The sequence below is a fragment of the Capricornis sumatraensis genome, chromosome 3 (assembly GCF_032405125.1).
Source record: "Capricornis sumatraensis isolate serow.1 chromosome 3, serow.2, whole genome shotgun sequence".
Taxonomy (NCBI): Eukaryota; Metazoa; Chordata; class Mammalia; order Artiodactyla; family Bovidae; genus Capricornis; species Capricornis sumatraensis.
This window is the reverse complement of record NC_091071.1, coordinates 45,092,340-45,106,745: the sequence shown is the minus strand read 5'-3', so window position 1 is coordinate 45,106,745 and position 14,406 is coordinate 45,092,340. Positions and strand designations below refer to the sequence as shown.

General features: G+C 36.6%; 1 protein-coding gene across 1 annotated transcript in view; it reads left to right on the top strand.

The window, feature by feature from the left end:
* The window catches only part of HERC2 (HECT and RLD domain containing E3 ubiquitin protein ligase 2), a 242,029-nt gene that overhangs the window by 56,878 nt on the left and 170,745 nt on the right, over positions 1 to 14,406 (top strand). The window contains exons 14-16 of the mRNA XM_068968361.1: positions 453 to 704; positions 5,269 to 5,462; positions 13,814 to 14,014. Coding sequence (XP_068824462.1) covers positions 453 to 704; positions 5,269 to 5,462; positions 13,814 to 14,014 — 647 coding nt within the window. The remainder of the gene's footprint in view (positions 1 to 452; positions 705 to 5,268; positions 5,463 to 13,813; positions 14,015 to 14,406) is intronic.

Here is a 14,406-nt window from a genome sequence, read left to right as displayed (position 1 = left end):
AACTTTCTTTTAAATTTTTTTTGGCTGAGTCAGGTCTTCATTGTTCTACTTCTTAACTTTCTTTTAAATTTTTTTTGGCTGAGTCAGGTCTTCATTGTGGCATGGAGATCCTTTGTTGTGGCGTGAGACCTTTTCTAGTGGAGGTGTGTGGGCTCAGTAGTTGCAGTGCCCGGGCTTAGTTCCCCTGAGGTATGTGGGATCTTAGTTCCCCTACCAGGATTGAACTGTGTCCCCTGCATTGGAAGGTAGATTCTTAACTACCAGGGAAGTCTCTCCATTTCTTAATTGCTTCTATAACAACCTGAAATAGAAGCTAGGTTTCATTTGTGTCAACTGTATACATTAGTGAGCTAGATTTTTGTGTGTTTTTGGCTATATTGATTATTTTCAGACATTTAAAAGGCTTATTTAGATGTACAGCTATTTTTACTATGAAAATTTGTACTTTTTAGGTCAAGTGTGGTCCTGGGGAGATGGTGACTATGGGAAACTGGGCAGAGGTGGTAGTGATGGCTGCAAAACGCCAAAGCTGATTGAAAAGCTGCAAGACTTGGATGTTGTCAAAGTCCGATGTGGAAGTCAGTTTTCTATTGCCTTGACAAAAGATGGCCAAGTTTACTCATGGGGAAAGGGTGACAACCAGAGACTTGGGCATGGAACAGAGGAACATGTTCGTTATCCTAAACTCTTGGAAGGATTGCAAGGTGAGTGCAAAATGTAAACTTTTAAAACTGTTTGAGGAGTTTTCTTCAGTAAGCTTTTAAAGTTTACAGGTATTTTCCTTTACATGACCTTCCGTGAATGACCCATAAAATTAGAAGCTTTTACCCACATTTTAATAGGTAGAGATAATAAATGGAACGTGGTTTGTTTATATTAAAAAGTGACATAGAATTATTCTCAGCAAATTTGAAACTTTAAATTTTACCAATATTGAGAGTTGTTTTTTGTTGGTTTTTTCTATTTTATTGGAGAGGTTTTTTTTTTGTGCGGGGGGCGGGGCAGGGCAAGTACTCTTCATTACTCATTAAATTGGCCTTAGTGAGATTAGCTTCTGTTTGGTGAGGTCATCTGTAGTTATACTGTAGATCTTGCTAAGACTATGGATATGTATGTAGCACAGAGGGAGATAGGATTCGGTCAGCCTGGAGTAGCCTTGTTTGTACTGATCCTTGATGGATGAATCCTCTTTTTTTGGTTTCAAGGTGTCCAGTATGCATTCTCAGTAGACGGGAGGAATGAAAGCCAAGGTGTGTAGTTGTGCTTTGCAAATACCTTCTGAAGTATGGGAGAGGGTGGTGATAAGTGTATCAAGTGGGACCTGTAGTGCTCTGTTGCTACACTACATGAAGTGGGCAGGCTGTTTTTTTTGACCAGGCTCTCTGTATGATTTTAGGTTTGAGGAGCTTATACTATCTCTCCTGACTACTCAGCCTTGCTGTTGTAGCCTTAAAGCAGTCATAGACAATAAGAAAACAAATGGACCTGTGTTCCAGTACACTTTGATTCACAGAAACAGGCCTTGTGCTGCATTTGGCATAAGGGATACCGTTTGTTGGGTTACTTACCTGGATTCATCTTTATGTTTTTGCTTTGAGTTTAAAAGTGAGAATTTTAAGTGGGACTTGCCAGTTCATTTCCCCATCATTTTTATTTTAAAGCATGTTAATACTTTGGTGATTAGAAGTTTTGTGTGTTCATATGGTGTTTATTATTTTCTAAGTTTCTGAGGTAAGTTCGAGAGTTAATAAGGTTGGTTGTTTACTAAGGAGCGGTATTTGAATTTTATTTGCTTTTGTGTTTATATTCCCTTCATTTACTAGATGAAATCAAGTTCCTCAGCCCCTGTGTGGATACAGGGATAGCTTACTATGAGAGTATTTTGGTGATTATTGATATAGTCATTTGGTCTTAGGAGAGGCTCTTAGAATTGTTTTTCTTAGTATAGTAGAATTTTTTCAGCTGAATTTATTTTTATTATTATTTATTTATTTATTTGACAGTATTATATTGGTTTTGCCATACATCAACATGAATCCACCACGGGTGTACATGTGTTCCCAATTCTGAACCCCCCTCCCACCTCCCTCCCCATACTGCTGAATTTTTTTTATGTTGATATGTCTAAAAGCATGACCTCATGTCATGTTAAATATACTAATAGGCAAAATTATAATACTTGGCTAACACTATTAAATTGAAAAATATATTTTATATTTATATCATTTAACTTTGGAGAAAAATAAAAGATAGATTTTGTTTTAGAAAACTTTCTAAATAAACAGTGTACTTTGACCTTCACCAAGATAGACCAGGCCATAAAAGACACCTTAACAATTTAAAAGAAGAGAAATCAGTGTCTCCTCTCAGACTACAATGGAACTAACCAGAAATCAATAACAGAAAGTTAGCTGGAAAATGCCCAAATACATAGAGATAAAATAGTTTACTTCCAGATAAAACATAGGTCAATGAAGACATCTCAAGAGAAATCTTAAAATACTTTAAACTAAATGAAAATACAACTTTTAAAAGTTTGTGGCATACAGTGAAAGCTTAGGTAGAAATTTATAGCTTCAAATATATAAGAAGAGAGATCTAAAGTCAATAATCTTTCTGTCTAGCAAAGGAAACCATCAAAGAAATGAAATGGCAAACTATGAAATGGCTGGAAATTATTTGTAAGTCGTATATTTGATAAGGAGTTTATATTCAAAGTATGTAAATCTCATATAACTCAAGAGCAAAAAAAATGATCTGAATAGTCATTTTTCCAAAGAAAACATAATTTGGCTAGTAGGTATGTGAAAAGATGTTCAACATCACTAATCATCAATGAAATACATTTCAAAACATTGAGATACACCTCTTACCTCTTAGAATGTCTGTTATCAAAAGACAAGAAATAACAGGAGCTGGCAAGGATGTAGAGATAAGGGAAGCTTTGTGCACTCTTGGTGGGACTGTAAACTGGTGGAGCCACTCTGGAAAATAGTATGGAGGTTCCTCAAAAAATAAAATAGAACTGCCAGCAGTTCTACTTCTGGATATCAGAGACACTAAGTCAAAAAAAAATCTGCATCCCCATGTTTATTGCAGCATTATTCATAATACCTAAGACATGTATCTAATTGTAGTGTCCATTGATGGGTGACATATAAAGAAAAAATATATATAATAATAAATATATATATGAATTCAAGACACATATGAAAGGCTGGTTCAGTGTTAAAAAATCAGTTAACCCGTCAAGTTGACAGATGAAAGAAAAAAAATCACATGATCCTATCAATAAGTGCAAAAAAAGCTTTTGACAAAATTTCAATACCCATTCATGATTTAAAAAAAAAACTTAGTAAATTAGGAATAGAGGAACTTCCTCAACATGATAAAGACTATTAGATTCATGCAGTCGTAATTGTGGTTTCCAACCATGAATTTTAAATCATTATAACTAGGCTCAAACACATTTTTATTAATCAAAATAGGAACCATAGTAATCACATTTTTGTTAATGAGAAATAAGTTTGTTTATTCCTTTAGCTTAAAAATCTATGCTTTGAGATTCAACAAACTCTTGGAAAGCATTTTCTGCCTCCTGCTGGTTGAGGAAGTGTTTTCCCTTCTAAAAGTTGCTGGAATGCTTGAAGAAGTGGTAGTTGGTTGGCAAGAGGTCAGATGAATATGGCAGGTGAGGCAAAACTTCATAGCCCAATTTGTTCAACTTGTGATGCATTGGTTGTGTGACATCTGGTTGGGCGTTGTCATGGAGAAAGGATGTTCCATTTCATCATTTTCTGTCCAAATCATTACTGGAAGTTTAATGCAATAAAACAAGAAAAGGAAATAAAAGCTATACAGGTTGAGAAGGAATAAATAAAGCTTTGTTCACAGACAACTTGATTGTTTATGTTGAAAATTTGAAAGAATTGACCAAAAAACCCTCCTGGAACTAACAAGGTTGTGACATACAAGGTTAATATGCCAAAGTTAATTTCTTTCTTACATACTGGCAACTAACAAGTAGAATTTGAAATTAACTATACAATGTCATTTGCAGTAGCAACCTAAGAATGAAATACATAAGTATAAATCTAAATATATAATATGAGATCTGTATAAGGAAAACTGATGAATGAAATCAAAGAACTAAATGGAAAGATATTCTAAGTTCATTGATAGGAGCACTGAATATTGCTAAGATGTCAGTTCTTTCCAACTTGATTTATAGATTTAATACAATTCCAATCAAAATCCCAGAAAGTTATTTTTTGAATATCAACAAACCGAGTCTAAAGTTTATATTGAGAGGCAAAATAGCCAACACAATATTAAAGGAGAAGAGCAAGTTGTAAGACTGATAACTGTCCAACTTCAAGACTTAACTATAAAGCTGCAGTGATCAGAACAGTTTGGTATTGGCTAACATATGATCTTTATGGGCTTTCCTGATGGCTCAGCAGGTAGAGTCTACCTGCAGTGCAGAAGAGCCAGGAGATACATGTTTGATCCCTGGGTTGGAAGGATCCGCTGGAGGAGGAATTGGCAACCCAGTCCAGCATTCTTGTGTGAAAAATCCCATGACAGAGGAGCCTGGCAGGTTAAAGTCCAAAGGGTTGCAAAGAGTCGGACATGACCAAGTGACTAAACACAAAGTATGATCATGAGGAAAGGAGAAAAGAAGAGAGAGCTTAGAAATAGATCTACATAGATATAGTTAACCGATCCTTAGCAGAGGAGTAAAGGCAATACAGTGGAGCAAAGATTGTCATTTCAACAAATGATGTCAGAAGAACTGAATGTCTGAGTGTAAAAAAATGACTAATTAATAATGGAGAGAGGCTTGGTGTCCATTGGGATCAGGAGCATATCACAGATATGTGCCTTCTCAGTTTCGCTGTGAACCTGTAACTGTTCAGAAACATAGTCTTTTTAAAGAGGAGTACACTTTGCATGGCTATACATTGGGATAAGAAAATATGATCTCTAGTTAATTCAAAGTACAGGTGTCTTTTTCTGAACAAGAATGAGGAAAATGAACAGATCCTTTTTATTTCACAGTTTTATTTGTAGGCTGTAGATCGTAATAGACTGTAGCTAGTAAAACACAGCAGAGGTTTTAATAATGTACGCAAAGCAGATGAATTGTGAATAATATTAAAGCAATTACATTAAATGCCTTCTGACCTGAGTGTCCTAGAGTAAATATCCTTATTGCAACATAAGTCATAGACATAAAGCTATATCTGCATCCTCCTTTCCCCCCAGGGAAGAAGGTGATTGATGTGGCTGCAGGGTCCACCCACTGCCTGGCCCTGACTGAGGACAGTGAGGTCCACAGCTGGGGAAGCAATGACCAATGTCAGCACTTTGACACCTTGCGTGTGACCAAGCCGGAACCCTCTGCGCTGCCTGGACTGGATACCAAGCATATAGTCGGGATTGCCTGTGGACCTGCCCAGGTACAAAGTAGATAGCTTGGTATTTTGTAGAATTTTTAATTTCCTGTCATTTGTTGCTAGTATGTAGAACATACTTGACTTGTATGTGTAGTTCTTTGTCAAATGCTTTTTCTTCTCAAATGATGTGATCATGTTTTCCTTCTTAAGTCTGTTTATATAGTGGAATGCATTGATTTTCTAATACTGGAGGAACCTTGTGTTTTTGAGATAATCTCCACTTGGTCTTTTTTTATATGGTTGGATTTGATTTGCAAATACCCTGTTGAGAGTTTCCCTGTCAGTGCTCTTCAGAGATACTAGTTTGTGGCTTTCTTAAAAAACACTTTCTTGCCTTTTTATCAGGATAAAACTGGCCTCATACATAGTATTGGCAAGTGTTCTGTCTGGTTCTGTTTTCTGGAATGGGTTGGGTAGAATTAGTGTAATTTCTTTTTTAATATTTCCCTATGAATTTATATGACCCTAGAGATTTCTTTCTCCAAAGATTTTTAACCACAGATTTAATTTTTTAGTCTGGAATTGTTCAGATTATTTCCTCTTTGGTAAGTGTTGCTGGTTTGTGATACTCCAGGTATTGCTCCATTCTAAGTTACCCAGCATTTTCTTTACTAGCATTTTCTTACTGACCTTTTGACGTTTTTGGGTCTGCAGTGATATCTTCATTCAGTCCTGACATGAGTAATTTGTGCCTTTTCTCTTTGCCAGTTTTATTATGGGTTTACCCATTTTGTTAATCTTTTCAAAGAGCTAGCTTTTAGTTTCATTAATTTCCCCTTGTTCTTTTGCTTTCAGTTTCATCGGTTTCTCCTCTTGTCCCTTTTCCCCTTTCAGTTTGCTTTGGTGTCACTTTACTGTTTTCCTGGTTTGTTTAGGAGAAAGCTTAGGTTGTTGATTTTTAGACATTTGTTCTTTTGTAGTATGTAAGCACTTGATACTATAATTTTTCCTCTTAAGTAGTGCTTTAGTTGGGTCTACAAATCTTGATATATTTTCATTTTTGTTCGGCTCTAATTTCTTTTGAGAATTTCTCTTTGCCCTATGGATTAAGTGTGTTGTTTAATTTTTGGAGATCATTCTTTATCGTCGTTACTGATTTCTTAGTTAACCGTTGTGGTTAGAGAAGAAACTCTGTATGATTTCAGTTCTTGATTTGTTTTTTTATCTTAGAATGTGTTCTCTTTGTGAATGGTCTGCATATGTGCTTAAAAACAGTGTCTATTTTGCTGTTGGCGTGTTTCACCATTGTTGGTGGAGTGTTCTATAAATGTCAGTCAGATCTAGTTCATTGGTAGTATTACTCAGTTTTTCTAGATCCTTGCTGATTTTGTTTGCTTGTTCTGTCAACGAGGACAAATTATTCTGGGTATCTCTAAGAATAATTGTGGATTTGTTAATTTCTCTTTTTGGTTCTATTGGCTTTTTTTTTATACTAGTGCTTTTGATCATTAAAAACTTATGGTAAACCATACAGTGGCATTAAGTATATCTACAATGTTGTGTTACCATCACTACTATTCATCTTCAGAACTTTTTCATCATCTCATACAGAAACTCTGTACCCATTAAACAATAACTCCATTTCTTCTCCCCTGGTGATCTGGAAATTTACTTTCTGAATTTGCCTGTTTGAGGTATCTCATATATGTAGAATCACATAATATTTGATCATTTATGTCTGGGTTATTTCATATTTGATTATGATGTGTTCAGCAATGATGTATGTTATAGCATGTATCAGAATTTTATATTCTAAAGGTTTGATAACATTCATGTGTGTGTATCTTCCACCTTTTGTTTATCCGTTCCTCCTTCAGTGAACACATGGGTTGTTTGTCTCTGGCTATTGTGAATAATGTAGCTATAGGGCCTTCTACTGAAGTGGGTGTGGGTTTGATCCCTGGACAGGGAACTAAGATCCTGCCTGTGGTGACCAAAAAAAAAAACACAGGTATTAGTATAGAAATTTCTGTGTGAGTCCCTGCTTTTCAGTTTTTTTCAGTATATATCTAGGACTGGAATTGCTGGATCATTATGGTAACTATGTTCAAATTTTTGAGACACTACCTTACTGTTTTTCCACAACAGCTGCCTGATTTTTACACTCCCCCTAGTTATGCACAAGGGTTTCATGTTTTCCACATTCTTGTCAACTGGTTGTTTTCTTTGTTTCTTTTTTTGTTTGAAGGTCATCACAGTGAGTATGAAGTGGTATCACATTGTGGTTTTGATTTGCACTTCCCTATTGAAATGGTCAGTGCTTATTGACCATTTGTATATTTTTTTTGGAGAAATGTATTCAAGTTCTTTGCCCATATTTGAATTAGATTTCTTTAAGTTGTAGCAGTTCTTGGTATATTGTGGTTATTAATCCCTTATCAGGAAGATGATTTACAACTGTTTTTCTGCCATTCTGTGGTTTTGTTTTTATTCTGTTGATAGTGTTCTTTGATGCACGAAAGTTTTAATTTTGCTTCTATTTTCAGTGCTCTCAGTGTCATATATATATCCAAGAAATAACATGATCATGTAGATTTTCCAGTCTTGTAATAGTTTCATAGTTTTAAGTCTTATGTTTTATGGTCTTTGATCCATTGTTTCATATATGATGTAAGATAAGGATCAAATTGATTCTTCTGTGATTTTCCCAGCACTGTTTATAGAAAAACCTTTGATCTTCCCTATTGAATGGTCTTGGCACTTGTCAAAAATCATTTGACCATATAGGCAATGTTTACTGTAGTCTGCTTCACTGATCTTTGAATCTGATTTTGTACCAGACCACACTGTTTTGATTAATGTAGTTTTTTGGTAAGTTTTGAATTAGGAATTAATCTTTTCCCAACTTGGTTATTCCTTTTCAAGATTCCTTTGGTTATTTGGGGTACCTTGAGATTTCATTGGCATTTTATGATAAATCTATCAATTTTTGTTTTATGTATTTTGAAATTTTTGTTTGATACATACACATTTTGAATGTTTGGTTGTCTTGGTGAATTGACCCTTCAGTTGTTTTTCAGTGCCCCACTTGATCCTTGTTTTCCCTTACTCTGAAGGGATAAATGAGTGTGGAAAAATGATTGTGTGGGTCACAACATTCACAACAAACTAGTCCATTGTTCCATGTCCAGTCTGTAATTCCTGTTCTTTTTTAATGTAGGTACTCCATTTTAATTTTCATTAGATTAGTAATTGTGTATTATAACTCTTCCACCCTTGTATTTGAAAAAAATTTAAGAAGTCTATATTTTAGTTCCTCTGCCTATCCATTAAAATTTAGAGTAATCTTGTCTATGTTTGCAAAAATACCTTGGTTAGGTTTTGGTAGAGGTTGTGTTCAGCCTATTATCAGTTTGTGAAGAATTGACATTTTTGCTACATTGAGTTTTCTAGTCTATTAAAATATTATGTTTAAATGTTTATTTGCATTTTTGTTGATTTCATTTATCAGGGTTTTCAGCATATAAGTCCTGTTTTGTTAAATTTATATCTTTTTAAAAATTTTGTTTTCAATTTGAGGATAATCTGGAGTGGAATGTTAGTTTCTCAGTCATGTCCGACTCTTTGCTTTGCGGACTGTAGCTTTCCAGGCTCCTCTGACCATGGAATTTTCCAGGCAAGAATACTGGAGTGGGTTGCCATTCCCTTCTCCAGAGGATTTTCCCAATCCACGAATTGAATCTGGGTCTCCTGCATTGCTGGCAGATTCTTTACCGTCTGAGCTAGAGGGATAATTGCTTTACAATATTGTATTGGCTTCTGTTGTACAACATGAATCAACCATAAGTACATACATGTCCGTCCCTCTGACCTCCCCCCTAACCCCACCTCACCCCTCTAGGTTATCACAGAACACTGTGTTGCGCTCCGTGTGTCATAGAGCGACTTCCCATTAGCTATCTTGAATATGGTAATGTATATGTTTCCCTGCTACTCACTCAGTTCGTCCCACCTCGACTTCCCCTGCTGTGTCCACAAGTCTGTTCTCTATGTCTGCATCTCTGTTCCTGCATGAAAATAGGTTATCAGTGTCAGTTTTCCAGATTTCACATGTATATGCATTAACACACAATATTTGCTTTTCTCTTTCTGACTTACTTCACTCTGTACAACAGGCTCTAGGTTCATCCACCTCACTAGAACTGACTCAGATTTGTTCCTTTTTATGGCTGAGTAATACTCCATTGTATACATGTACCACAACTTCTTTATCCATTCCTCTGTTGATGGACATTTAAGTTGCTTCCAGGTCCTGGCTATTATAAATAGTGCTGCACTGAACATTGGGGTACATGTGCCCTTTTCAGTTATGGTTTCTTAGGGTATATGCCCAGTAGTGGGAGTTACTGGACTATATGGTAGTTTTATTCCTAGTTTTTAAAGGAATCACCATACTGTTCTTTATATTGGCTGTACCAGTTTATATGCCCACCAGTAGTGCAAGATGGTTTTTTTTCCACACTCATTTATCATTTGTAGAGTTTTTTTGCTGATGGCCATTCTGGCTGGTGTGAGGTGATACCTCATTGTAATTTTGATTTGCATTTCTCTAATAATGAGTGATGTTGAGCATCTTTTTGTGTGTTTTTTAGCCATGTATATGTCTTCTTTGGAGTAATGTTTAGGTCTTCTGCCCGTTTTTTGATTGGGTTTTTTGTTTTTCTGCTGTTGAACTACATGAACTGCTTGTATATTTTAGAAATTAATCCTTTGTCAGTTGTTACATTTGCAGTAACTTTTTTCTGCCATTCTGGGGGTTGTCTTCACCTTGTTCAGAGTTTCCTTGCTATGCATGGGGCTTCCCTGGTGGCTCTATGGTAAAGAATCAGCTTGCCAAAGCAAGAGATGTGGATTCATCCCTGGCTCAGGAAGATCCCCTGCAGAAGGAAATGGCACCCCATTGCAGTATTCTTGCCTGCGAAATCCGTATGGCCAGGGGAGCATGGTGGGCTACAGTCTGTGGAATTGCCAAAGAGTTGGACATGCAGTAGTGACTGAATAATTGCTGATAAAAGCTTTTAAGTTTAATTAAATCCCATTTTTTTAACTTAAATTACTGTAGGAGGTAGATCAAAGAGGATTGTTGTTTTATTGTTCAGTTGCCAAGTCCTGTCCAACTCTTTGTGACTTCATGGACTGCAGCACACCAGGCTTCCCTGTCCTTCAGTGTCTCCCACAGTTTGCTCAAACTCATGTCTGTTAAGTTGGTGATGCCATCCAACCATCTCATCCTTTGTCACCATTTCTTCTGCCCGCAATCTTTCCCAGCATCAGGGTCTTTTCCAATGAGTTGGCTCATCACATCTGGTGGCCAGAGTATTAGAGCTTCATCTTCAGCCTCAGTTCTTCCAATGAATGTTAAGGACTGATGTCCTTTAAGGTTGACTGGTTTGATCTCCTTGCAGTTTAAGGATTCTCAAGAGTCTTCTACAGTACCACAGTTCAAAAGCATCAAATTCTTCAGCACTCAGCTTTCTTTATAGTCCAACTCTTGCATCCATACATGACTACTGGAAAAACCATAGCTTTGACCATATGGTCCTTTGAAGCAAAGTGATGTCTTTGCTTTTTAAAATGCTGCCTAGGTTTCTTATGGCTTTTCTTCCAAGGAGCAAGCATCTTTGAATTTCATGGCTGCAGTTACTGCCCCCAGTGATTTTGGAGCCCAAGAAAATAAAATCTGTCACTGTTTCTTTTTTTTTTCCCATCTCTTTGCCATGAAGTAATGGGACCGGATGCCATGATCTTAGTTTTTTGAATATTGAGTTTAAAGTCATTTTTTTCACTCTCCTCTTTGACCTTTTTCAAGAGGTTCTTTAATTCCTGTTCTGTTTCTACTATTAGAGTGGTATCATCTACATATTTGAAGTTCTTGATATTTCTCCCGGCAGTCTTGAATCTAGCTTGTGATTCATTCAGCCCACATTTTGCATGATGTACTCTGCATATAAGTTAAATAGGCAGGGTGACAGTATACAGGCTTGACATACTCCTTTCCAAATTTGGAACCAGTCCATTGTTCCTTGTCCAGTTTTAACTGTTGCTTCTTGACCTGCATAAGGCTTTCTCAGGAAACAGGTATATTCCCATCTCTTTAAGAATTTCCTAGTTTGTTGTGAATGTTGTGACCCACACAATCAAAGGGTTTAGCGTAGTCAGTGAAGCAGAATAGATGTTTTCTGGAATTTCCTTGCTTTTTCTATGATCCAACAAATGTTGGCAGTTCGATCTCTGGTCCCTCTTCCTTTTCTAAACCCAGTCACTACATCTGGAAGTTTTCAGTTCATGTACTCTTGAAACCTGGCTTGAAGAATTTTGATCATTGTCTTGCTGGAATGTGAAATAAGCATAATTGTATGGTAGTTTGAACATTCTTTGGTATTGCCTTTCTTTGGGATTGGAATGAAAACTGGCCTTTTGCAGTTCTGTGGCCAATGCTGAGTTTTCCAGACTTGCTGGCATATTGAGTGCACTTTAACAACATCATCATTTAGGATTTTAAATAGCTAGAATACCATCACCTCCACTGGCTTTGGTGGTAGTAATGCTTCCTCAGGCCCACTTGACTTCAGCTTCAGGATGTTCTCCTCTAGGTGAGTGATCATAATCGTGGTTATCCATGTCATTAAGACCATTCTTACATACTTCTGTGTATTCTTCTTACCTCTTCTTAAACTCTTCTGGTTCTGTTTAATCCTTATGGTTTCTATCCTTTACTGTGTCCATCTTTGCATTAATATTCCCTTGATTATCCCCAAATGTCTTGAAGGGATCTCTAATCTTTCCTATCCTATTTTATTGTTTTCCTATATTTCTTTACATTGCTCATGTAAAAAATTCTTTCGTATCTGTCTTTACTATTGTCTAGAACTCTGCATTCAGTTGGGTATATCTTTCTCTGACTTCTGCTTCTCTTTCCTCAGCTATTTGTGAAGACTCCTCACACATGCACTTGACCTCCTTGCATTTCTTCTGGGGTGATTTTGATCGGTGCCTCCTATACAACGTTATAAACCTCTGTCCATAGTTCTTCAAAACTCTTCCTACCAGATCTAATCTCTATTTGAAGCTATTTGTCATGTCTACCATACAATCGTAATGGATTTGATCTAGGTCATACCTGAATTGCATTTTCCCTACATTCTTCAATTTAAGCCTGAGTTTCGCAATCAGGAGCTCATGATCTGAATCACAGTCAGGTCCGGGTCTGGTTTTTTCTGACTGTTCAGAGATTTTCCATTGTGAGGTGCAAAGGATATGATCAATTTTGTTTCGGTATTGACCTGACATGGTGATGTCCATGTGTGGAGTGATCTCTTGTGTTGTTGGAAGAGGGTGTTTGCTTTGACTAGTGTGTTCTCTTGACAGAAGTCTGTTAGCCTTTGCCCTGCTTCATTTTAATACTCCAAGGCCAAATGTGCCTATTGTTCCAGGTGTCTATTGACTTCCAGCTTTTGCATTCCAATTTCCTATGATAAAAAGGACATCTTTTTTTTTTTTTTTTGGTGTTCCAGAAGGTCTTGTGGAACTTTATGGAACTGTTCAACTTCAGCTTCTTCGGCATTAGTGGTTGGGGCATGGATTCAAATGACTGGGATGTTGAATAGGTTTGCCTTAGAAACGAACTGAGATCATTTTGTTGCTTTTGAGATTGCACTCAAGTACTGCATTTCAAGCTCTTTTGTTGACTGTGAGGTCTACTCCATTTCTTCTAAGGGATTCTTTCCACATGGTTATCTGAATTGAATTCACTCATTCCCATCCATTTTAGTTTTCTGATTCCTAAAATGCCTGTGTTCACTCTTGCCATTTCCTGGTTGAACACTTCTAATTTACCTTGATGCATGAACCTAAGATTCTAGGTTCCTAAAGCTACTCCTCATCCCTTTACTAAGCCACCTTTTATCTTTATATTTAACGTAAATTTCTTGCAGATACTGTATAGTTAGGTTTTGGTTTTGCTGTATCCTGATGATCTCTCTCTGTTTTTATGTTCAGACTCTTGTCTGTCATTTATTAATTTTTTTGTTTGCTTTCTTCTTTTTGTTCCTTTATTATTTCCTGACTTCTTTGGGGTTATTTGAGTAGATTTTAGTTTTCAGTTTTACTCAGTTACTTAATTTAGGTAGCAAACAGAGTTTTGAAAACAAGATGGAGTACTGAATTGAGAGGAAATTGGAAGCTGTTAGTATGTGAATTAGATAACTGAAAATGCTTGCACCTTTGGGACAGTTAGAGGGATGAAAAAGTAGTAATTTAGGGCATCTTTGTCATTCCTAATGGTGAATCTCTTGTGGAAGAGGCTGATAACTGAATGTGTAGATTCATTTTAGGTTCTTGTGTTTCTTCCATAGAGTTTCGCTTGGTCTTCCTGTTCTGAGTGGTCCATTGGCCTTCGTGTCCCTTTTGTGGTGGACATCTGCTCAATGACTTTTGAGCAGTTAGATCTCCTACTTCGGCAAGTGAGTGAGGGGATGGATGGCACTGCTGACTGGCCCCCACCTCAAGAGAAAGAGTGCATGACTGTGGCAACACTGAATCTTCTACGGCTTCAGGTATTAATGCTTTTTCTTTACTTTTCCCCATTATATAAGTGTCTTAGGTATTTGTAATGATGTTTATGCATATTAAAGGGCATGGGATTTAGCCTGTTAAATGAACTATTATTGAAAATTTTGAAGTATCTGAAAGTAAGATTGTGATGGAGTGTAATGTTTATGATGCTTAAAAAAATCAATCTGATTATTTTGTGTTTATCCTGTAAGTCAGTCTCTGCATGCAGGTAAGAATATGTATATTGATTATGTTATTACGGCTGAATTCAGCTTGTTGGCATTCATCAGGGAGTCAGTCTTGAATTTACAGTTACTGTGTGTAAAGAAGTAACTGGGTGTGACAGTAGATGATCAGCTGCATGTGGTTGCCAGTCTCTCCTCTGGCCTGAGAG